We start from the raw sequence: 25,793 nt of genomic DNA, 5'->3' as shown, positions 1-25,793 counted from the left end.
GAAGATAAATACCCTAAGACTGAGGCAACCTGGAGGGTGTACGCATAAGTAAATTTCAGCCAACTCATGAACTCTGATAATCTACTTTTAATAATACAAAAAAACTAATCAGTACATTGTTATCGACTTCTATTGCCACTACTGATAACATGCATCATATGTTTACTGAGAATGCAGGGAGAAGCTGCAGTACCAGGAAACACTTTTGAACAGAAAAAGTTTCTCATGTTGGCTTTCTTTACCTTAGCCAAATAATTTTTACAGTATTTTATTATCTTTAACACATTCACTGCTTCCTGAATGCAAATATGCGGTTTCAGATTTTAATCCACTTGGAGGTAAAACCACCCTATTTTACAACTTTTTCTTTCACTTTTGCCAGAAGAAAAACCAAATATTTTTGAAAAGCAGCTTTCACTGGAGGCTGATTAATTCAGTCATAGTTAGAAGAAAGCCTGAAATGTTTCTGCTCTTTCCAATCCATCTTGACTCAATCCCAAGTCAAAACCATTGGTGGAAAAGCCAACAGTGAAAGTTAATGTTGTTATTGTCTCTTTTTTTGGAGGGGGAGCTAATGCGTGTGCACGCATTAGCTCCCCCTCCAAAAAAAAGCACACACACACACACACACACACACACACACACACACACTTGAATGTTTTAACTTTAATTCCAGAGCTTCAGGATTACCAACTTCATTTGAAGTTGACATGCTAGCAATAAATGGACCTTTTGCATGGAATTTTCTTATTTTGTTTGCTTGATTGTTTGTACATTTTTCTTCTTCTTTTTATTACTTTTGCCAGTATAGTGTATTGCATAATATTATATTGCAAAAATGAAGATTACTGGGCAGCTGGTACTTGATGGATAAAGAGATTTTTTTGGTAAAGATAATATTTGGCATACACAACCATTGAAAGTTGGAATAATACTGAGGCAGTATGAGAACTGCCATAGATCACTTTTGCATAAAACAACAATAAAATAAATCAAATGAGATGCACATTGAATAAAGTAATAATATTTAAACATTTAAGTTAGACTAAAATAAAATTTATGGAGCCTAACATTTAAGTTAGGCTTTATATTTATATCCATAATATTTATTTGGATAAGTGAATTTACATCCTGATGAAAATTGGATTGGATAGTGCACTGTCTAGACCAGATAGCGCATTTGACAGTTATATATATACAGAAGTTTACAGTATAACCATCCCTTATTTCTTCTAAATCAAATGTCAAAAATTTCCAATAAATATAGCATCCGTTCCAGATATGCAAAGTTATTTTTCTTGTAGAACATTGTAAAGCAGCATTATACCATCTAACAAAAACTCTTAATACAAAAGCACCAGTATACCATGTGCAATATGGAGTTGCTAAGCTGACCAGATTAAAAGAATATAAAGTTGATATTGCATTTGGTTGCATTTCTAATTGTCACCCTTCCTAGGAATAAGATCACACATAGAACTAGAATTCTATAACAGCAATAATAAAGATTGATACATATTACCTAAACTCTCTACACCAAGATAAAATCATTTATTATTCAGAAATGCATTCATCATCATCAGCCATTTTCAATCCACTGCAGGATGAAGGCCTCTCCAGCAACTTTCCAGTTCCTTCTGTTTTGAGCACTGGCCATCCATTTACTACCAACAAACTCATGAATTTCATCTATCCATCTCCGCCTTTGTCTTCCAGGTTTTCTTCTAGCTCCCCTTGGGTACCATTCTCTTATTATCTTAGTCCATCTGTCATCATTTCTTCGAGCTATGTGTCCTGCCCAAGACCATTTTAGTTCTTTAGTTTTGATGGATTTGCTGCCTAATCCATGTGTTTCTCTTCTTATCTAACAGTCTGATTCCCAATATAATTTGTTCCATTCTTTGCTTTGTAGTTTTCAGCTTCTCTTCCATTCTTTTGGTGAGTGCTGAAGTTTCACTTCCATAAGTCATGGTAGGGAGTATACATTGGTTCATTATTTTACGTTTCAGACAAACTGGGATATTGCTGTTCAGTATGTGACTATATTTCCTGAATGCTATCCATGCAAAATTTATTCTTCTCTTGACTTCCAGCCATTTATCATTATTACAGCTAATAACTTGTCCCAGATAAGTATATGACTCCACCTTTTCGATTACTGCTCCTCCAATCATTATTTCCCTTTCTGTGGCATACTTGTTCATCATTACTTTTGTTTTAGCCATATTCATCTTTAGTCCAAAATCCTTACTAACTGTGCATAACTGATTAAGATTTTCCTCTAATTCTTTGGGATCGTGGCCTATGACCACAATGTCATCTGCAAATCGTAAATGGTTTAGGTACTCTCCGTTCACATTGACTCCTTTCTGCCACCAGTCTAATCTTCTGAAAGCTTTCTCAAGGGCAGCAGTAAACAGCTTCAGAGATATTGTGTCTCCTTGTCGAACTCCTTTCTCGATTTTAAATTTCTTACTGTCTTTGTCTAGTCTAACAAAGGAGGTAGAACTCTCATATATTTTCTTCAAAATCATAATATGTGGGGTATCTATGCCTTGTCTTTCCAGTGCCCGAAACATTGCCTTATGCTGTATGGAGTCAAATGCCTTTTCATAATCCACAAATGCCAGGCATAATGGTGTTTTATATTCATTTGCTTTCTCCATTAGCTGTGATATTACATAAAGGTGATCCATAGTTGAGAATCCTGTCCTAAAGCCAGCTGCTCTTTCAGTTGATTCTCATCAAGTATTCTTTCTAATCTGTTAATAATGACCCATGTGAACAACTTGTAGATGTGGGATAACAAGCTAATTGGTCTATAATTTCCAATTTCTGATTTATCTCCTTTCTTATGCAGCAAAACTATGATTGCATTATTCCACTGCTTAGGCGTCACACCTTTTCTAATGCACTTTGTGAAGAGCCTTGCCAGTTTTTGTGTTATGTCTCTTCCTCCCAATTTTAACAACTCTACAGTAACTTCATCTTTCCCAGGGGCTTTCTGATTCTTCATTTTCTTCAATGCATGTTCTACCTCATCAGGAAGAATATCTGGTATGTCGTATGTGTTGCTACTTTGCAATCCACCTTCCCCACTGCTGGCATTTCCCTCGCTCCTTGTATAATTCTCTATAGTAGTCTTCTGCTATTTGAATTATGCCTTCTCTGCTGTTTATAAGTACACCATCGCTATTCTTCAGTTTCAGTATCATTTGTCTTTCTGTATTACTGCTCGTGGCTGCTGATTTAAATCCTTTGTTTTCCCTTAATGCTTGTTCTACCTTTCTTGTGTTAAATCTTATGTCCTCTCTGAGTCTGTTTCTAATGGCTTTGCATAACTCAGTATACTCAATTTTCTCCCTGTCAGTGTTTTTCTTGCTCTTCATTTGTCGTCTTTGGTTCATCATGACAAGTGTTTCTTGACTAATTTTTTCTTCTTTGGATTTCAGTTTCCCTATAGGTTTCTTGGGCTTTATCACTTTCAGAAAGTTGTAATATTCCTCGTCGATATCTTGGTCCTGAGCAGTCTGCAGAAGCTCAAACTTGTTCTTAAGTTCCAGTACATACTGCTTTTTCTCCTCCTCTGTTATTTCAAAGACCTTTGTATTATTTACTCGAGTCAGTTTTTTCCTTTCCTTTCCTACATCTATATCAAGTGTACATCTTACCATTCTGTGATCACTTCCAACATTTACATTATTCAGGATGGTAATATCATTCACAATATATCTTCTGTTAGTGAGGATGAAGTTGATTTCATTAGTTGTTAAATCATTTGGACTCTTCCATGTCCACTTTCTGTTCACCCTTTTCTTGAAAAAAGTGTTCATTACTGACAATCCTTGAGATTCTGAAAATTCCACAAGTCTTTCGCCTTTTTCATTTCTTTCTCCAATTCCAAAATTTCCTATAGTTCCCCTTTCTGCACTGTTTTGTATTTTTCCAACCTTAGCATTGAAGTCTCCCATAATAATAATGTAATGGGTTTTCTGCTCAAAAAAGAAGACTCAAGTTCGGTGTACATTTCTTCAACGTCTTCATCATCAGTCTTGATTGCTTACAAACATGTAATGTGTTGCTGAATAATAAATGATTTTATCATGTTGTAAAGAGTGTAACTAGTTTGTCTCAATCTTTAGATGGATAATCCCCACAAAGAAAATGATTCAAAGTCTTGATTAAAGCAACTGGAACTTTCCAAAACTTCAGTTTCAATCACAAATAAATTTTGAAGATCACAGGATGTACAACAAAAATTTTTTGATTAGTTACAGATAATAGAAATAGAGATATTCTTGTTGACAGAAATAACAACTATGGTGGTAACCTTAATTCAACAGTGGGAACCTCATTGTCATTAATTTCTGTGTGTGTTTGTTTGTTTGGGAATTTTTTAGGTGCATCAGCATCTATGACTATAGTGTGCCAATTAATTTCTGTTAATGACAATAAGATTGATAATCTATATCTAAGCTGGAACATAAATTCTCACAATTACTTCAAGAGTAGAGTATATGCAAAAATACCCAAGACCTTTAAAATTAATACATCCCTTTTATTCAGTCTTAGTGAAGTTATAAGTGAAGGTCAGTAGCAGCAACAATAATTAATAATAATTTTTTTCTATTTATACTGTGGGATGACCACACTGTCAGAAGAGTTCACAAAGTAGAGGGAATATGAGAAACAGCACCATATTTAGCAACTATGGGCTTGAACCCAGGTCACTCAAAGCACGTGCGCTTATGCACCCTCGTGCCTGACCACTCAGAAAAGTCTGGAAACTACTATGATAACATAAAAATGTCATGCATTCTTATGTCAATATTTGCTTTTTGATATGCACAACACATTACTGTTTCCCAGGCTTTTTGCAAAAATGTTAGTTATTAGTTAGAAAAACTTGTATTACTGTACACAATTTTAAAGAACTTTTCTTTTCACTCTTGGTATTTTAACTTTTAATAGGTAATGCATATTAGTTAGGAAAACCTGAGTGAAATATAACTATAGACTTTATCCCTTAAATTATTCAAAAATTAAAGATAAATTTTAAAAATCTAAATCAGTTAAAGTGGATATATTTTCACTATAAATTTTGTGCTATGGTTCTCTACCACAAAAAGTTTTTTTCTTTCTTTTTTTTTTTTTTTTTAATACATCTCTAGAAAATAAATACAATACCTTAATGTAGGAAGAAATGCCTATTTTTTTTTTTTAACTATAAGAAAATTTTATTTGTTTTCATTGTACAAATCTATAAGGAACAAAAATCAAAATAATTGCTAGGTCTTATGTCCGCCATCGAAAAAGAAGTTATTGAAAAAACTATTCAACATTGCCCTGATCAGCTCATGCTGACTTTTGGTTAATGCATTGCGTGAATATTTAATGAATTGTAAAAATTTATGAGCTAGGTGTAAATTTCTATGTTGAAGTGCGCTTCAAACATCAATAAAAATATTTTCTTTCGTAGAAGTTTTTTGAAATATTTCACTTGTTTTCTAATTTAGTGCATGTAGAAACTCCCACACAGGCAGAATTGCCACCACTTGGTAGTGGGTGGAAATATCAAATAAAGGCTTGGTTTCATTGCTGGTATTATGAATTGTTAGAAGACTTTACAGAGACTTCAGTAGAAGAAGAAGAAACTGAAGGAGAAAAAGAAGGAGATCCATTAACCGTCCGCAAGTAAGTGAACTATTATATAAAAAAAATTAAAGTATTTTGAATGAATGAAGTACATTTTATACAGGGTATTCCAGTTATTTGGGCCACCGGTTAATCGGGTTAGCCATTTATTTGGGGTAAATCTTAAAGAACAGAACCTAATCGAGAAAATAGCCAGGGTTTTCTTCTCTTAATTGGCCAACATGCCATTTAATCGGGGCAGGAGACCTCAGCACTCGAGATTAGACTACGATTGTCTCTGACCATACCACATGGTCCGATCAGATTTCTGGAGGTCACAATCATAAAACAATTAACAGTTTTCGGTTTATTGCACTTTTCTGTTAGTGCAGTCTATTATAAACAGATAGTAAACTCGATCTTATTGAATTTGTGATAATACCGACACCTAGAATTGTGTAGGTTTTTACGTTATTATGGCAAAATGTGTTTCCCCTTCCATGAAATCTTCAATCATATAAAAACCAAATAAATTTTCTGAATCTTCTCTTCCAATTTTTTAAGCCTCATAATTTGTTACTTCATTCTCACTTGTGCATATCGTGTTAGTTGCAATTTGTGTTTGCCGTGTTCTTTGTTATGTGTAATTGATTGCTTATCTTTTTCACTGTTACACTGTTTTAAAATTAACCCCCCCCCCAAATGTCAGTGAACAGAAATATCAACTAGTTAGTATGTACATATTACAGTATGTATTAGTTAAGCTATGCATGCAAGCGTAAATTTATTTTTATTTTTCTAACCTATGGAAAATATTCTTCCGATTTTCACATATCATTTAATTTTTTAATTGCTAAGGTAATAAAGTATAAATTTGTGCTTAATATATCTTTACTGTTATAGCCTGTGGATAATATTCCTCCTATTTTCGCTTATTGGAATTGCTGTTTAATAGAATTAAAATTCAATTCACAAACATGATCACAATGACTGGCCTTACTACATATTGTATAGTGAACATAGTTTACTATGGTGAATCCATCCTAACATAAATTGATTGTACAGAGAATCAATTGTAAAGTGGGGGTCCACTGTAAATATGTGAAACTTCGCACAATTGGGGTAGCTGCTTAACTGGGCCAAAATTCACTATCCCAATGTGTCCCAAATAACTGGAATCCACCATATTTGCAGTTGGGTTGCCAGTTTCCTCTCTCGCTATACACAGTATGTAATGGTAGATGATATCTGTCATCTAACTTTCTAAGTACCTTAAGAGTCTCTTGCTTTTCTGTATCAGTTGTTTTCTTCCATTGACTGGAACACATTTTGACTGCCAGTTAGATTTTTTAAATTGTGTATTTTGTAATGCCATTCTTTATTTTCAGCAAACAATGGCACAAAACTACCTTTGTGTACACTCAGTGATCACTGAATTATGACCCCCCATCCATAATGGACTATGCTGCACAGCTCGCGGTATAAAAAGCTGAACAGCTTTGTACACTAAAGCAGTGGTAATTTGAATCTGATCGTGTAAGTCAGAGTGATAAAGGTAGCAGTTATGAGATGTAGTAAAGTTTTCATGGAGTTTCAAAAAGCATGATTGTGGAAGCTCATGCATTGAGTGCTTCCATATCTACATTAGAAATGGCATGTCTTGTTGTTGCTTGTGGCTCACTGCGATTAAGTGTACAAAGAATGGTGTTGAATAGGTCAAAACCACCTCCCACCTACAGAACTGTAAAGGATTACACAATGTGGATGTTTGTGGTGAGCAAAGGGTGCAGTGTGTTGTACTGCAAACAACTCAATGACAGGCCACTGTGCGACAGTTGACATCGTAATATAATTGGGGAATACAAGAACAATATCCCAAATGAAGTTGCACTGCATGCTCAGACGTATGAGTATTCCTCAGCAGACGACCCAAGAGACACCCTCTCCTCACTGCTGAATCGTCAATGAATGCTGTGAGCATTCATCGGCACCACTTTCCTTCCAGACAATCGCTGTCTGGAAGGACAGTGACTGTTACCAGTTTAGCCTTTTAACCTATTTTGTAACTGCTTTGTATTTTTTATTTATTATTCAGGCAGTACTTTCTTTAAGTGAAAAAATGTTTTACATTTTTAATACAGAATTAATAAAAAAATTTCAAATTTCACCACATGGGGGGGGGAAACGGTGACTTTGAATTACAAATTAAAAAACTTTTGAATTACTGTAGTTTCCCAAAAGTTGTATTTCCTTTTTTCCTAGTATTAGAGCATTTTGAAAATTTTGTGCAGTTTATTATTAATAAGAATGCTGGGGTGCATTGTGCACACGTTGGAATTCAAACCCAAGACTTTTCCTTTTAATGTTTCCACACTGTATGGAAAAGCCCTGACTTTGAATCCTCTAAAGATGGAAGGAATTTGTACAACATGGCTGAATTAGCCAGTCTTGATTAGGTCATTAGCCAGTCTAATTCATTACATCTGAATTAGCCAGTCTTGATTAGGTCATTACATCTGATCATTGAACACACAATACACGGAGATAATGCATATCCTTGATAATTCGATGTTGGATTATTCAAAGTGCAGTGTAACTTGAAGTCACTGCCATTCCCCGGCAAGTGATATTGGGTTTTATATGAATTTTTTTATGGATTATTCAAAATACCAAGTTGGTTTTGCATTAGTCCCTCCCTCTCCCCTGCACGTGCAGGAATCACTAGTTCGTGATACTCCCAAAGACAGTAATCAGTGGCAATCAGATTTTGAATGTCTCTGAAGAAGAATGGGTTGCTGTTGAGATCTTTCCAACTTCAAACATGGAATGATTTTGGGAGCAAGATATTCAAGTACCATATCTCGACAGCAGCCAACATGAAGTGCTTCCATTCTGTGGTGTCACAAGTCTACTGTGACTATCTCAGCAGATGTTGAACCAGCCAAAGGTCACATGTGGTTGATGCCTATGGTGAGTTGTGTGTCACATTTTGTAACAAAGCAGCAATTCAGCACAGTGGCTCAACTAACTACCAATATTCACATGGACTTAGTGTTTAGTGTTGCAGGTCAAGCAGCCCAGGGTTTCCACCCCCAACTCTGATGTACCTTTGAGATGCAATATATACTTGGTAAAGGCCAGATAATGTGATTACTTTGTTTGGCCTCTGTCGTGTTATCTGTTGTTCATCTTGCCTCTTGGCCAAGGAGCCCATGGAAAACCACAGTCCCTTAGTTGACATCCACAACTATAAGGAAGTGGGCCAGGAAGTAGGGATTATGGGGTTTCTGGCTGAGCAAATCCTGGTGTTGTTTGAGCTTGCCATTGAGGGGACCCTTAAAAAGTGGAAGTTTTTGTTGGAAAGAGGCACGAGTCTACCTTGGAGGATAGGTGAGGGTGAAAAAGGGGGATGAATTGATAGGGTCCACCAGGAAGTTGAAAGATAAATGACAAAGGGGCACCCCTCCAAAGGCAACTCACTCTTCACAGGAAGAGTGGGTTGGGGTTACCATTCTAAGTGGCTAAAAGTATTTAGGGTGGTAGAGCCCACCAAGTGAAGTTTTGTGGTGGGAGATGGGGGATGGGCAATGGCCTGGGTGTGGGGAGGAGATAAAGTCATAGGATACCCTGACACTATGCAGTGTCAGCATCCCATGCTATACCATCTGGGAAAAAGAAACAGCATGGCATAAGAAAGGAGGCGCGGCACTTGTCATTCACAACAAGGTTTAAAATATACACACACACGGCATCAGTTTCATACCTATTACAGTACATGCAAACAACATTTTGATTTTTTCTTTTTTTTTTTTTTTTAACTTTCTCTCACCCATTGAGATCATTATGATTGTGACAGATTAACTGATATGAGAAATTAAAAGGAGTAGAAAGATACTGTATAAGAAAGTGAAAAGTTGGTCATGAATTAAAATGACAAAATAAGTGGCATGACAAATTTTGCAATTGACAAACTACTGAGATTAATTTTATATTATATTAGTGATATGTTCAAGGAAGCCACAGGCTTTTGCTGCACTGGCCAAAAAAAAAAAAAAAAAAAAAAGCGATAAGAATATACAAATTATGTGTTTCCCTCCTCAGATAGGTAACTATCCAGTTGTCCTTTGAATTTATTCAAACAGTCAGGCTTAACTACTTGAAAAGGCCCCCTCGACGTGGGCACCTGTACGTGGTGAGGGGACCTCCCAGTGATGCTGCTGGGTTTCCAGATTAGCATCACTGGGATCTAACGCCCATACCTTGGTTCCAGGGTTACATCTTTGGAATCCGGCGTGTGCAGCCGTGCGCCGCGACCCGTGGAAGCGGAAAGGGGGATCCTGGTGGTTGAGGGGCCCAGCCTTAATACACCACTTTGGCCCCTGCTTCGGCAAGACGGGCGGTCCCGGACCGGCTTGACTGGGATCAATCGGCGGGTGGTTTTATACTGCTAGGGTCAACTGCGTTCCAATAAGTCTCCCTCCCTATGGTCCTGGGACGGGATAAAGATTTATTGGTAACGTGGGTATGGTGTTCTAAGCGAACTCGGCGTCCCATTCGTGTACGCAGTACCTGCTAGTTCACGAGTGGGCGCCCCCTCGTAGGGCTCCGTGGTGGGTGAGGTACTTAGGCATCAGACACTTTCTCTTTACTCATATGAGTAATTTAAATCCCCTTTCTTCTGGGGCCCCAACAAGGCCCCTACCTAATCGAGAAGATGAAAAAGAAAACACCTCTGCAAAAAGAGCCAGAACTGAGGATATACCAACACCATCAGTGACACCGCTCTTCCTCATTCTCCATTCCATCGGAGAACAGTCAATTGGAAAGATGTCACCCTTCTTTATCCAGAAAGGATTAGAAGGGTTGGCAGGTTCACCAAAATCCGTTAAACGACTGCGTTCTGGCGATCTTTTAGTTGAAGCTTCCAGCACAAAACAAGCTGAAAAATTCTTGAACTCTACATCCATAGGGGGAATACCTATCACCGTAACCCCCCACAAAACTCTGAATTCTTCACGTGGTGTTATATCAGAGTGGGATCTTCTTCATGTTTCTGAAGAAGAGATCTGCTCTGAATTGAAAGACCAAGGAGTGACAGCTGTGAAAAGAATATCGATACGAAAGGATGGGAATCTCGTCCCTACCCGAGTTCTTATCCTCACGTTCAATACCCCAAGGCCTCCAAGTTCCATCAAGGCAGGCTATCTAAACTGCCCAGTGAGGATTTACATCCCAAACCCACTGAGGTGTTTTAGATGCCAAAATACGGCCACTCACAAACATCTTGTCGTGGTAGCCCTGCCTGTGCTCGATGTGGTGTTAAAGACCACGAGAGCAAGGAATGTTCAGCTTCAAAACCGATTTGTATTAATTGCCAAGGAGAGCACCCCGCCTATTCTCGAGCATGCCAGCGGTGGAAGGATGAAAAAGAAATCCAAAAACTGAAAACAGAGCTGAATATCTCCTACCCAGAGGCCAGAAAACGTATCGAACCAATAAATAGCGGGAAACCTTCCTATGCTCAGAAGGTTTCTGCCAAGTGCACTATCGGTACTCAAACTGAGATGACTATACCACCGAAAGAGTCATTCACTCCAATTGCACGCTATTTATTAAATTCACAAAAGCCCACCAAAAAAACACAATCAGTTGCCACTCCTATATCCGTACCTCCTAGTGCTCCACCACTACCAAAACCAAGTGGTAAAAAAGAGCAAAAACGTTCTGAAGAGTCACCCGTAATACCAGAAACAATGGATGTAGAGAACAAGGAGGTACACGATGAATCAGTCTTGGAACTCTTTGCGGAGGAAGAAATGGACACGGGACATCGTCCTTTCTTCCCCAAAAAAGACAAAGCCAAGACTGATAAAAGTAAGCCCTCAGCACCTCGGAAGCCGCCTGATGGACCCACCAAGCCAAAATAATGGCTAAATTCCTACAATGGAATTGTCGTGGATTCCGGCGAAATACTGATGACATCAAGGCCCTCCTGCAAAAGCACGAGCCAGTTTGCTTTTGCTTGCAGGAGACTTATCTAAAGGCAAATGATGATCCCACCCTGCATAACATCACAATCTTTCGTAAGGATAGAATTGCGGATGGTCCTGCTCATGGAGGAGTGGCTATCCTTGTGGGTAATCAGACCCCAGTTCAGCCCTTGCTAATTACAACCAGCATAGAGGCTGTTGCAATTCGCCTTACAGTGGGATTTTTAATAACGGTCTGCTCTATTTATTTGCCACCTGTGACTGATATCTCCCAGGAAGACCTTGATGATCTTGTAACGCAGTTGCCTCCCCCTTTCTTACTTCTCGGGGATTTTAACGGACATAACACCCTGTGGGGTAGTGCTAACATCAACGGAAGGGGACGGGTCATAGAGCGTATGCTCAATGACAATGACCTTTCCCTTCTAAATACTGGAACAAACACCTTCTTCCATGTGCCTACCCGTACTTTTTCTGCCATTGATCTCTCTATCTGCTCCCCTTCTCTACTCCCTTCACTCACCTGGGAAGTGGAGGAGAATCCATACGGAAGTGATCACTTCCCTGTGATAACCTTGTTACACAGTGGGAGACCGTGTCTTCCTTTTAGGTTACCATGGTGGAAGTTTGATCAGGCTGACTGGAATGCCTTCCAACATCAGGCAAATTTTGAACTCAGTACAGTCAGTCAGGAGCCTATCAATGACGCAGTAACGTACATCACAGAAATCATTGTCCACGCAGCTGCTAATGCTGTCCCAAAAACATCAGCCCGGTTTCCACCATTTCCCAAACCTTGGTGGAATTCACAATGCACAACAGCAAAAAAGGCTCAAAACAAAGCGTGGGGGATATTTCGCCGATATCCTACCACGACCAACCTTATAGCCTTCAAACATGCACGAGCCAAAGCACGCTACATCCGTCGTCAGAGTCAAAAGGAATCGTGGATCCGTTTTACATCATCTATTAACCAGTCTACCAACTCTAAGGTAGTCTGGGATAAAATCCGGAAAATGAAGGGAAAATATACATCCCACCCTTCTTCAATCTTAGATTATAATGGATGCGCTGTTGCAGATCCAACTGCAATAGCCAATGCTCTTGGGGAAACATTCTCTAACATCTCCGCAACATCCTCGTACTCCCCAGAGTTCCTGGTCCTGAAACATAAACTGGAAAGAGAAGCACTTAATTTTAAGTCCAAGGGCCTCTACCCCTACAACGGGGATTTTACTATTCAAGAACTGAAAAGAGCCCTCGCTCTTTCCAAAGCAAGTGCTGTTGGACCAGATGGCATCCATTATGACATGGTTAAACATCTTTCACCAAAATCTATGGATTGTCTGCTCCTTCTGTATAACAGAATCTTTACTGAAGGGCAGTTTCCGGATTCCTGGCGAAAGGCAATCGTTCTTGCCTTCCCTAAGCCAGGAAAGGATCCAAAAGTCACCACCAACTATCGTCCTATTGCTCTGACTAGCTGTCTGTGCAAAATCCTGGAGAGAATGGTTAATTCTCGTTTAATATGGTACTTAGAATCAAATGACCTTCTCTCCAACATACAGTGCGGTTTCCGAAGGAACCGGTCCACTTTGGACCATCTTATTAGATTGGAAGCATCCATCCGGGATGCTTTCCTAAAACGTGAACACTTGGTGTCGGTGTTCTTTGACATGGAGAAAGCGTATGACACAACTTGGAGATTTGGCATCTTAAAAGATCTGCATAGCCTTGGCCTTAGGGGGCAACTCCCCATTTTTATTAAAAACTTTTTAGCCAATCGATCTTTCCAAGTTCGTGTGGGATCCTCACTCTCTCGTTCCTTTAGCCAAGAGGAGGGAGTACCACAAGGATCAGTATTAAGTGTCACGCTTTTTGCCATCAAAGTGAACTCCATCACAGAACAACTTCCTCCAACTGTAAACTGTGCCCTCTATGTTGATGACTTTAGCATATTTTGTCAGTCATGCAACATGAGGGTTATTGAAAGACAACTGCAGAAAGCTATTGATCGCCTCAACTCCTGGGCTCTTGCTAATGGCTTCAGGTTCTCGCCGGAGAAGACCGTTTGCGTACACTTTTGTCGTAAGCGTAATCTTCATCCTGAACCTGAATTAAAGCTCGGACAAAATGTAATTCCAATAGCAGCGGACACAAAATTCTTGGGACTCGTATTCGATAAAAAGCTGACCTTTCTGGATCACATCCGTCAACTCCGCACAAAGTGCACAAGAGGGCTAAATATTCTGCGCTCTCTTTCTTCAACATCTTGGGGTGCGGATCGATGCACCCTACTACGCATCTATCGTGCACTTGTACGATCCAGACTGGATTACGGGTCCCTGGTATACAATTCGGCCAGAGACAGTGTACTTCGTTGGCTCGATCCTGTCCATCATCTGGCTCTCCGTACCGCTATTGGAGCATATCGCACATCTCCTGTCCAGAGCTTATACGTCGAAGCAAACAAACCACCGTTATCGCTTCGACGTAAGCAGTTGTCTCTAAACTACGCTCTAAAACTGAAATCCCTGCCAGACCACCCTACGTGGCTAACCGTTTTTGAGCCACGATGGGAAAATTTGTACAACACCCGTAAGACTGCCAATCGTCCTTTTGGTATTCGTGTCCAAGAGCTACTCAAAGAACTTAATATAAAGGTAGACAGGGTTGCCCAAACACCAAAGCAACCCCTTCCACCCTGGCATGCTCATGTCCCGGCATGTGACTTGTCCCTTAGAAATTGGGGAAAGTCGGACACTCCATCGTCTGTCTACCTGCAGCTTTTTTCAGCACACCGAGCTGAACATTCTGACTTCGCGCCAGTCTACACAGACGGCTCGAAGGCGGAATCATATGTGGGATCTGCTGCTGTCTTTAGAGACAGCACTACATCGGAGCAGATTCCCTCTGAATGCAGCATATTTACTGCAGAGCTGCACGCTATAAAGTTAGCCTTGGATCACATTAGTGAATGCCAATACCATCGGTTCATTTTGTATTCCGACTCTCTCAGTGCGTTACAGGCTTTAATATCTGTGAGATATAATGATCATCCAGTTCTGTCTAGCATTCAGCAGAAGATTCGCGTTCTCCATGAACGTGAATATGATATCTGCTTCTGCTGGATTCCCAGCCACGTTGGGATTAGGGGAAATGATTTGGCTGACGCCGCAGCCAAATCAGCAATTCCCAATAATAACCACTGCCTGTTAGTCCCCTATACAGACTACAGGCAAATAATACACCAAAAGATACATTCCCAATGGCAGGATTCGTGGAATAGACAGACTGCGAATAAATTATATCATATAAAACCTGTAATTGAACCATGGCAGTCTAGTCTGCGCGGGAACCGTAAGGAGGAAGTTGTTCTTGCCCGGACCCGCATAGGACACAGTCATTTAACTCATTCGTTTTTGCTGAGGGCTGATGACCCTCCTATGTGTGTGTCCTGTGGCACAATCTTAACAATCAGACACATTTTAGTTGACTGTACCAGTCTTAGAAATGCTCGTTTTACCGCTTTTAACCATCTGACTGAGCCGTATACACTCAGTCAGATTTTATCCGACAATGACCATGTGTCTGCTATTTTTAATTTCCTAAAATCAGTAAACCTTTTTAATCATATTTAAAAATCTTATTATTTTAAGATTTTCCATTGTTACTTATGTACTGATATTTGTCTGTTACAGTTTATACTTGTTTTTGTAACCTGACGTAGTGACCTAATTCAGTAGGTCACTGAAACCTTTTTACTTTTTATGACAAGGTTTTGGCGCATTATAGCCATAGTTGCTGATGCGCCAATAAAACTCAACCAACCAACCAACCAACTACTTGAAAAGGCAACTTGTTCCAGCAAACAATTCACCAGAGAAAAGAAAGATATAGTCTAAACCTCTTTCCCTATAATTTGAATTTATGGCTCCTAATTCTGGTATTCTTTATAACAGAGAAAATTCTACCTGCATTCATTTTACTAACTTCTCTCAGAACCTTATAAACCTCATCACCTCTGAGGTGCCTGGCTGCCATGCTCTGTAGTCCATATAACTGGAGTCTTTCATCGTACAGTTGCCTGTTTGACGATCTCACCATATAAGTTGCCCATCTTTGGATCCTTTCAAGTTTTTTCCTTTTTTCAGATGAGGTCTCCATACTTGAACACAGTATTCCAAATGTGGCCTTACAATTGCCTTATACAGTGGGGATTTTGACCTCTCTCTCTCTCTCTCTCTCTCTCTCTCTCTCTCTCTCTCTCTCTCTCTCTCTCTCTCTCTCTCTCTGATAAATCATGGATCACCATGGGCTTTCCTGGCTGTCTGTTTACACTGCTCAGAAAACTTCATATCTGCCTGTATTGTAACTACCAGATCCCTTTCTTCCTCTACTGTTTTTAATTCAACCCCACCAAGTGTATAATTTATTTTGAGGTTGCTATTCCCCAAGTTTTTTTTTTTTTTTTTTATGTGAACCCCAAACATGAGAGGTATTAGATCCTATAGTACTTAGTACCGTGCTTGGGTTGTAGGTTGAAAAGATGAAAGAAGATATTTGTTGACATTGGATTTGAACTTCTGTAGATTGTAATTTTCAGGAAATACATATGAAGGAAGGTTGTTCCAGAAAATGGCAGTTGAATGAATAAATGAGGAAGATGAAAAGTTGGTTCTGTGGATTTGAAGTTGGACAGTAAGTGGATGTTGGCTGGTGGTGGCACGTGTTCCGACTGTTTTGAATGAGGGAGCGGGAATTATAGAAGCCAATTCAGAAGAACAGTGCCCATGGAAGTATCTGTAGAAGAGGCATGCAGTAGAAAAAGTACGTCTATGAGAAAGAGAGTGGAGAGACTTTGTTAGAGATGAATCATTAATTAACCTAACTGCCCTCTTCTGAATGGAATCAAGAAGCCTGAGAAAGGGTTTTAGGGGCACCACCCCAGATGTGGGAACAATATTCCATGGCAGGTCGGATTTGTGATTTATACAGAGTGAGCAGCTGTTTGGAAGAAAAGTAACGCCGAGAGCGAAAGAGAAAACCAAGTTTTTTAGATGCAGAGAAAGCAATATTTGTAATGTGCGTGTGCCAAGAGAGATCAAAAGTCAGGGTAATCCCCAAAAGAGATATATCATTTTGCCTAGAAATCGGAGTGTCACTAAAGATAAGCATAGGAGCAGAAGAATCCTTTTTTGCGAGATATAAGACAAGACTGAGTTTTAGAAGGGTTGAAATCAACTAAGTTGTCTTTGCCCCACTGGAGAATTACCTGAAGATCGGCATTTAAGGAATTGGTAGCAGATTTTCGAGAAGTTGAAGCTGATTGAGCAGGACAAGGTTTCTCAAAATGGAAAATGGAATGCAATGTGCTATCATCAGCAAAACTATGGATAGGATTTCCAGTCAATGGAAGAAGGCCATTAATATACAAGAGGAAAAGAGTGGGGGGGGGGAAGAGAACTGAACCTTGGGGGACACCGGCATTAGTGGAGAAGTTAGAAGACAGAGTGCCATCTACCACACCACCAAATACGGAGGATGCGGAAAAAGTCAGGGAATGACAACCGCATATTCTCAGAGCAATATGGCCTTAGTTGCTAATGCTCTTAAAAATCAAAATAACAACAAATAACAAATAGCCATCTACCATCACCCCCAGTGAGCAATCAGAGAGAAAACTGGATAACCAATTACTAAAAACAGTTGGCAAACCATAAGATGGAAGCTTGTTTAGAAGACCTTTATGCGAAACACGATCAAAAGCCTTTGAGATGTCAAGAGCAACTACTTATGTTTCACCGAACCTTTCCATTGAATTAGTCCATAAATGGGTAACATAAGCCAGAATATCACAAGTGGATTGACACTGATGGAATGCATACTGGCGATCGTTGATCAGACGGAAGGTTTCTAGGTAGTTTAAGAGTTGGCGGTTAATTGATTTCTCCATTACTTTAGAAAGAGTAGAAGTAATTGCAATGGGACGATAATTGGATGGGAGGGATTTGTCACCCTTTTTAGGAACGGGCTGGATATGAGCAAATTTCCAAGCAGAAGGAAAAACACCTTTGGAATAAGAAAGTGAAAAAAGGCGGCAAAGAATAGGAGTAAGTCCAGGAGCACAGGTTTGGAGAACAAGTGGAGAAATACCATTAGGACCTGGAGCTTTCTTAGCATCAAGATTCATCAAAATCGTTCTGATATCCTTTTGACGGAAGACCACAGGAGGCATTGAATGGTGGGAAGTGTTTTACCAAGATCATTAATACATGAGCTGGAAGAAAAATGGGATGCTAGCAGGTCAGCTTTATCCTTGGCTGAAGTGACAACAGAACCATCTGGTTTGGACAGAGGTGGGAGCAGAGATGGGCAAAAGTTGCGGCCAATAGCTTTGGTAAGAGACCAGAATGCTCGGCTACCATTAGGGCAAGAAGCAAGTTTTCTACTCTTAGCCTGTTCAAACTCTAGTTTGGACCGATTAATAACTGCTTTACAATTGTTGCAAGCTTTGGTGTAGGCAGAAAATGAAACTGAAGAATTAGAAACAAGCCAATTACGATATGCAACATTCTTCTCTTGAACAGCCTTAGCACATTTATTGGAAAACCAAGGTTTAGACAAAGGACGAGATTTTAATGTGGAGTGTGGGATAAAGGATTCCATTCCTGCAAGAATAATTTCACTGACACGATTTGAACAAACGTTGACATCAGAAGTTTTGAAACAGTAATCCGACCAAGGAAAAGAAGTCTCGCAGTTGGTCATCCCATTTTGCATCCTTGTAATGCCAAACAACACGAGGTTGGGAATAGCCATGAGATAAAGATTCCATTGGAGAAGAGACAATCACCAAGTTGTGATCTGAAGTGCCTAAAGGACCTCTCACTTCGACCGTGTACTTAGAAGGGTTGTTTGCGAGAAAAAGATCAAGCGTATTGGCTGTATGATTAGGATTGTCTGGTATTCTTGTAGGTAAATGAACAATCTGTGCTAGGTCATTAGTAATTGCAAAAGCCTCATCTCGACCTGCTGGGTCGGTGTGACTAGAAAACGGAAGCCAGCTGGAGTTGTGAACATTGTTGAAATCACCAAGGAAAATTACCTCACTGTTAGGCAAGTTGGACTTTTCTAACAGTGAAATTTTGACAATGATCTTTAAATTTTGACATCACGCTTTCTCTGCCTTCATTGACGTCATTTCTGAAAATTAGAAACAACAGAGGTCCAAGAACCGATCCTTGGGGACCCCATTTCCAACATTACACCAATGCTAAGGGTATCCGTTAGTCACAACCTCTGTCTTCTTCCATGCTGCCACCTAGCAATCCATCGTAGAATCTTTCCAGTAATCCCAATATGTTGTAGCTTCTCATGACGGAGTGAGTCAAATGTTTTGCTAAAATCCAAATAGATTGCCAAAATTGTTTCCTACATCTAGCTCCTGAGTAACTATGTCAAAATTATGTTAAACATGATTTTCCCCTTAACAAAACTATGTTGTGTGTCCTTCAGAATGCCATATCTAAATGTTCCTGGAATGCACTCTTAATCATTGTCTCTAAGATTTTTCTTTACCATTGAACGCCGACTAACTGGTCTGTAGTTGCTTTTATGCATGTGGTGATACACTGGCACTTCTCCAATCCAAAGGAACCTCTCCCGAGTCCAAAGTTGCCCTCATAATTAACCTCAGTGGCAATAGTGTAGCTACCCTTTTTTGGGCCCGGAGGCAAAAAACAAGTTCAGGTCCCTACTTGATTAATGAAAATTGCAAAAAGAGGAGGCAGCCAAAGATGCCCGGTCCCCAAAGGGCCCTGGGCCCAGAGGCAATTGCCTTGCCTACCTACATTGTAGCTACCCCACTGCTCAGTGGTTCAATATGCCTCCCCCCCCGACAGCCTTCCTCAAAATTACTGGCCATGTGCCATCAGCTCCAGGAGCCTTACTTGCCTTTATGCGAGAAAGTTCTAATAAACAGTCATCTGTAATTTCAAAACACTAATTTCATATGACTCAACCTCACTTACACAGCTCTTCTCAGCATGAAGGGTCTTTCTTCAGTAAAAACAGATGAAAAGTACCTGTTCAGATCATTTGCAATGTCAGATGGGTTATCTAAGACTTTGCCAAACCCAGTGCATAAAGGTCTGATCTGATTCACTTTTTTCTTTGTTGTATTCATTCACATGAAAGATTCTTTGTCTCTATTCTTTGCTCTCTTAGCCAGTGCATAATAAGAAGCATGACTCCATCATCCCTTTTATCTTTCCTTGACATTATACATACCGTAGTGGAACTTGTCATCGCCAATTTCTGGATGGCACCATGTTTCTGTTAGCCCTATTATGTCAGTACTGGTTGTCCTAACCAGGAGTTTTAAATTCAGCCATTTTATTGATAACACTGCTGACATTACTGTAGACACAGTTAAGACTAATGAGGTGATTTTGATTTTCCATGACTATCACTGGACTAAAATATTCTCATAATGAGTGAGTATAAGTATAGCATATCCTTTCAATGTTTAGAGTTGGGAAGTCACCAGGGCCTTACATAGCTAGCCTTATTATAGAAAGCATAGGTAAAAATAGAATTTATGAATGGTCTCATTTCAAAATATAAAAAAAAAATAAAAAAAATCCTGGTTATATTAAGGTGATAAAATAGTAAGCCTCTTAATTATTGTGGCAATCCAATTCCAGTGTTACATGTTTGTACTAGCAATATATGTAAAATTCTACAAAAGTTGAACCACTTATTTTCTTTTTTAATTTTCAGATTAAAAGAAAACATAATGAGATTTGGTAAGTGAGTCCAAGAATAATTTTTTGTGTATATACATAATTTTTTCTGCATTTTTAACATTAGCATAAAATTCTTTATATATCTTTTATTTAAGGAATCACTACAAAACCAATTTCCAATATGATTGATAACTTGACATCACTTGTAAGGTGGAAATCTCCAGGCACAACGCTTCTTGCATTTTCTGTAAGTATTTCATAAACATAAACTTCATTTTATGTAAAAATATTTTGTCTGTTTTAATGGCATTTCACGTATTATTCAGGCATTCAGTATTACTACTTGAAAAAAATTAATTTCCAAATTTGTGTTTGGAAGTCAGTTGATTGCAGTCACCAGCTTAAGAAATATTGGTTGGCTTTGCAATTACATCTTGATTGTAAGGTATTTACTTTGATTGTACTTAAAATTTTGCAAATGTTTTTTATTCACTTTCTGAAGATTTAGCATTTAGATTTTTTTTATTAAGCTTGTCTATATAAACATCAACAAACTTTAATGGAGCATTAGCTTATTTGGTTCCGAATAAGACCTTTTTGCTGCCAGAATCCAAATCAGACAGTTCCCATAGCATCTTTTTTGAAAGTATTCAGAGTGAGTTTTTACCTTGAATATATTCTGTGATCATATTGAACCTTTGTTCTTTATCCCCCCTTCTCTTTATTTTAGGTAATAAAACAATAATGACAACTAACTCAATTCTCAATTAGCAATGAATTAGATAACTCAGTTAGCCAAGAAACAATAGTTCTCTGTTATAACAGCTATTTTTGTAATTTCCACCTTCCAAACATGAAAGAAGAAATACTCCGAATTTCAAATGTAGAAAGTTGTTCTGTTGCTCAGATCATTACAAATTGTACATCATCATCTACCATTTTCAATCCACTGCAGGATGAAGGCCTCTCCAGCAACTTTCCAGTTCCTTCTGTTTTGAGCACTGGCCATCCATTTACTACCCACAAACTCATGAATTTCATCTATCCATCTCCGCCTTTGTCTTCCAGGTTTCTTCTAGCTCCTCTTGGGTAAAAAAGTAAAAAGTAAAGTGCAGCCATTATCAACCCACTGCAGGATGGAAGCCTCCTCAACAATTCATGCTGAGTGAAATGGACCATAATCTGCCACGCTGGTCCAGTGCAGGTTGGCAGATCGACCGTATTCAGCAGTCAGGGGCTTGAACCCCGGTCTACTCAAAGAGCGTGTGCTACTGCACTCCCGCTCCTGACCACTCGGCTATGGAGGCCGTTACTATTCTGTTATTTTCTTAGTCCATCTGTCATCATGTCTTCGAGCTATGTGTCCTGCCCAAGACCATTTTAGTTCTTTAATTTTGATAAGAATGTCCTTTACTTGAGTTTGCTGCCTAATCCATGTGTTTCTCTTCTTATCTAACAGTGCGATTCCCAATATAATTTGTTCCATTCTTTGCTTTGTAGTTCTCAGCTTCTCTTCCATTCTTTTGGTGAGTGCTCAAGTTTCACTTCCATCAGTCATGGTAGGGAGTATACATTGGTTCATTATTTTACGTTTCAGACAAACCGGGATATTGCTGTTCAGTATGTGACTATATTTCCTGAATGCTATCCATGCAAAATTTATTCTTCTCTTGACTTCCAGCCATTTATCATTATTACAGCTAATAACTTGTCCCAGATAAGTATATGACTCCACCTTTTCGATTACTGCTCCTCCAATCATTATTTCCCTTTCTATGGCATACTTGTTCATCATTACTTTTGATTGATGTTTTAGTTATTTTTGTTTTAGCCATATTCATCTTTAGTCCAAAATCCTTACTAACTGTGCATAACTGATTAAGATTTTTCTCTAATTCTTTGGGATCGTGGCTTATGACCACAATGTCATCTGTAAATGGTTTATGTACTCTCCATTCACATTGACTCCTTTCTGCGACCAGTCTAATCTTCTGAAAGCTTCCTCAAGGGTAGCAGTAAACAACTTCGGAGATATTGTGTCTCCTTGTCGAACTCCTTTCTTGATTTTAAATTTCCTACTGTCTTTGTCTAGTCTAATAAAGGAGGTAGCATTCTCATATATTTTCTTCAAAATCATAATATGTGGGGTATCTTTGCCTTGTCTTTCCAGTGCCCGAAACATTGCCTTATGCTGTATGGAATCAAATGCCTATCATACCACAAATCACATCTTGTATAAAACTACAAAACCACACAAGATATGATTTGTGGTTTGCCTTGTGGAAAAGCTACAAAGTAGTTTTTAAGACTAAACTAGTGGCTTTAGAAGACTAAACTTAGAGGTAAGTTTAATCTTCTGAGACTATATTAATTTATATAAAACTCATGTCATTTTTTTTTTGGAGCTTAAAGCATGTTGCAAATCACTCTTATTGTAATGAATTTTTTATATGGATTCGGATGCAACTAAGTATACAGGTTAACAGTTGCCATTGATGGACGAAAATTGTAACTTAATGTATTTTTATGGTTTAAATGATGAATTTTAAGTGAAAAAAAAATTGATTAATATAAAGTTCAAGAGGCCAAAATGTATTTTTGATTTAAACTGGTTCAAAGTATCTGTACAAGTTCGGAACATGTTAGTATTAATTAATCAAAAGAAGGTTTTAGTCAGATCCTCTTATTAACACTAAAATTTTCATAATTCTCATTTTAAATATTAATAATATTTTAGTTTTTTGTTGTGATGGATAATGGATAGAGGCTGTGCTGTTGCCTCAAACACAAAGGGATTGCCATCAGAAAAACCACAGAAAAGCACAGGATTGCTGGTTTTGAAAAGAGGATAAAGTATAATAAGACAAAAGAACCATAGACAACAAAAGAGAGACAAAGAACCAAAACTGAAGTAATAACAGGTAAAGTAAATAGGACAGAGAAAAGCCAATCACTATTTGTGAATTCACAAGAAATATGGGTGTAAGTAACAGGCAACCTAAATAGCTGACTATTACTGTGCTAGTTATTCATTTAGTCAAAATTCATGAAATAGTGGAGAAAGTTGTTTTTCTATCTTTCAGTAAACAATTTCATCTTGAGGGTGGAAGATCCATCTCAAAAAAATCTTACACCTGTAGTTTTGAAAAAGATTGCTTACTGAACTAGTAGATGTCTGAAATAAGAATGTTCTTTCTAGAAAACACTATCAAGTTCAGATGCAGAAGACAAATTGAATGTTCATTCTCATTTCCTGATGAAAGATAAGAATCAAAATAAGAAAAAAAGGTGTACAGTGTTATGTACTTTAGAAGTGGGAGAAAAGCAACTGCTAGTATTGTGAAACACTCCAAAAAAAATCTGGATTACAGGAGGACTTTGAAAGTTTCAAGAAATACTGCACACTAAAATCATACAAATAGTTAACATTTAAAATGTCTAAAGAATTTTTAATGTTTTATCATGCAGTTTTGTAAATTCGCTTATACAAACCCAAAAATAAATTTTTGAGCATCACTTTTTCTGACTAGTCATTTATTTATTTTTTTGGATTTTAGAGCTGGGATGACATGGGCAAGACAGTAATAATAATTCTGGACTCTTTTAAAGGGTTAATACTTTAAATAGGCGCCTCTGTAGCCAGGTGGGAAGGAGCACCAGTGCGTAGCACACGCTTCTTGATTAGACCGGGGTTCGAGCCCGTCACCACCAAATACGGAGTATGCGGAAAGGTCAGGGAACGACCACAGGTTTAGGAGCAATATGGCCTTAGTTGCTAATGCTCCTAAAAACCAAATAACATAACAATACTTTAAATTACGTGCTATATTCTTGCGAGAATCAGAGAATCCATGGCAGCTTGGGATCTTATTTTCTGTTTAATATTTATAATCCATGTAAAAAAAGGATGACATTTTTCTGTTTTTTATGTTATTGCTTTTAATAAACTTTGTAACTAAATGCAAACTGCTCTTGCTAATTACATTATGTGAGCCAGTGACCAGCTTCACATCATTTTAGAACAGCTTAGAGTGGTAGAAAGAGAATGTCAAATGAAAAAACCCGAAGAAACAACTGAAAAAATATATATTTGATTACAGTTTTTGTTGGATTAAATCTGTTTTTTGTGATGTCTCTATTTATGAAAAAAGGTAAACATGGAAGCTGTTTGAAAGGAAAATATTACCTGTAACTATAATAAATAAATTGTTTTCTCTGAATAGTGCATAACAGAAAAAAATGCTGATTTATTATTATTATTATTATTACATATATATTTTTTGGGATGTTCTAATAAAATATGAATGTGTGATTTTACTAGATGCTACAACAGGTTTGCTTCCTGCTAAGCACTCATTAGACCCCATGACTTATGCCCACTTGCCAATCAGTTTTGTAGATCTTCTTCTAGTGTTATTAGGTGCATTAGCATAATGTGCATTATGTGCCTATTGTCTTCACCATGTCCATACATCTCCCTGTCTAGATTTATTAATCCAGCTCCTAGTAGATGGATTTTTGTAATTATTTAGGCCTTCTAAAAAGATTTGTTTGGCCATCCCAAATTTCATTAAAATTAGACCAATAGAAATCTGGCAATTATTATTATTATTATTTTTTTTTTACCTACACTTGTAATAACTCGACTCACAGTGAATGGATTTTCATGAAATTTTTTATTTCATGCTTCCAGAATGATTTGTCGAGCTTTCCCAAATTTTATTAAAATGGGATCAGTAGGGATTGGGCAGTTATTATTTTTTTGTCCATGTGTAATAATTAAAATACCATGATTGGATTTTAATGAAATTTTATATTTTGTTCTTTAAGAATGATTTGTAAAGTCTTTCCATATATCATTAAAATCAGACCAATAGAAATCTGGCAGTTATTTCTTTCTTTCTTTTTTTTTTTTCTTTTTTTTTCCCCCATACATATCACATAAGCTGTTTTATATACCATATATTATGGCTGAAGCAATGGATATTTGTTTGTTGCCATATACTGGTTAGAGGAATGAATGAGTAATGTAGCAGATGTGCAGAAGCAAAACTTCCTTGGTTTGCACATGTCATTTTTTTTTTTACCTTTTTTTTTTTTTGCATAAATCATGAATTATTACTGTTTGCTAAAGCATCTGAAATTCACTGCATACATTAACTAGCTTTTTTTGTTGTTGTTGTTTCCAGTGCTTTATAGTGGGGAGGGCGAGAGCAATTTTCACTTAAAATAAAAACAATTCTTGAATGAAAAAAAATGAATTTTTTTTACCTTTCTGGTTGCCTTTTTGATGCCACCTTTATTTTCAATCTGTGAAGACAGCTGTGAAAAATTCAGTTATGTTAAAAACAATTATAATTATATTTTGAAATAAATCCTTTCTGCAGTGCATTAAACATGTTTTTATTATTATTAATTA

At 38.0% G+C, this 25,793-nt stretch overlaps 1 protein-coding gene across 1 annotated transcript in view; it reads left to right on the top strand.

Annotated features, from left to right (window-relative positions):
- The window catches only part of LOC150086858 (uncharacterized), a 195,536-nt gene that overhangs the window by 120,675 nt on the left and 49,068 nt on the right, over window positions 1–25,793 (top strand). Inside the window, exons 6-8 of the mRNA XM_090372301.1 lie at window positions 5,517–5,694; window positions 20,409–20,434; window positions 20,530–20,621. Coding sequence (XP_090228427.1) covers window positions 5,517–5,694; window positions 20,409–20,434; window positions 20,530–20,621 — 296 coding nt within the window. The remainder of the gene's footprint in view (window positions 1–5,516; window positions 5,695–20,408; window positions 20,435–20,529; window positions 20,622–25,793) is intronic.

This window comes from Mastigoproctus giganteus, chromosome 4 (genome assembly GCF_048544385.1).
Source record: "Mastigoproctus giganteus isolate SK-2022 chromosome 4, ASM4854438v1, whole genome shotgun sequence".
NCBI lineage: Eukaryota > Metazoa > Arthropoda > Arachnida > Uropygi > Thelyphonidae > Mastigoproctus > Mastigoproctus giganteus.
The sequence above is the reverse complement of the archived record's forward strand: the minus strand, read 5'-3'. Positions and strand labels throughout refer to the sequence as shown.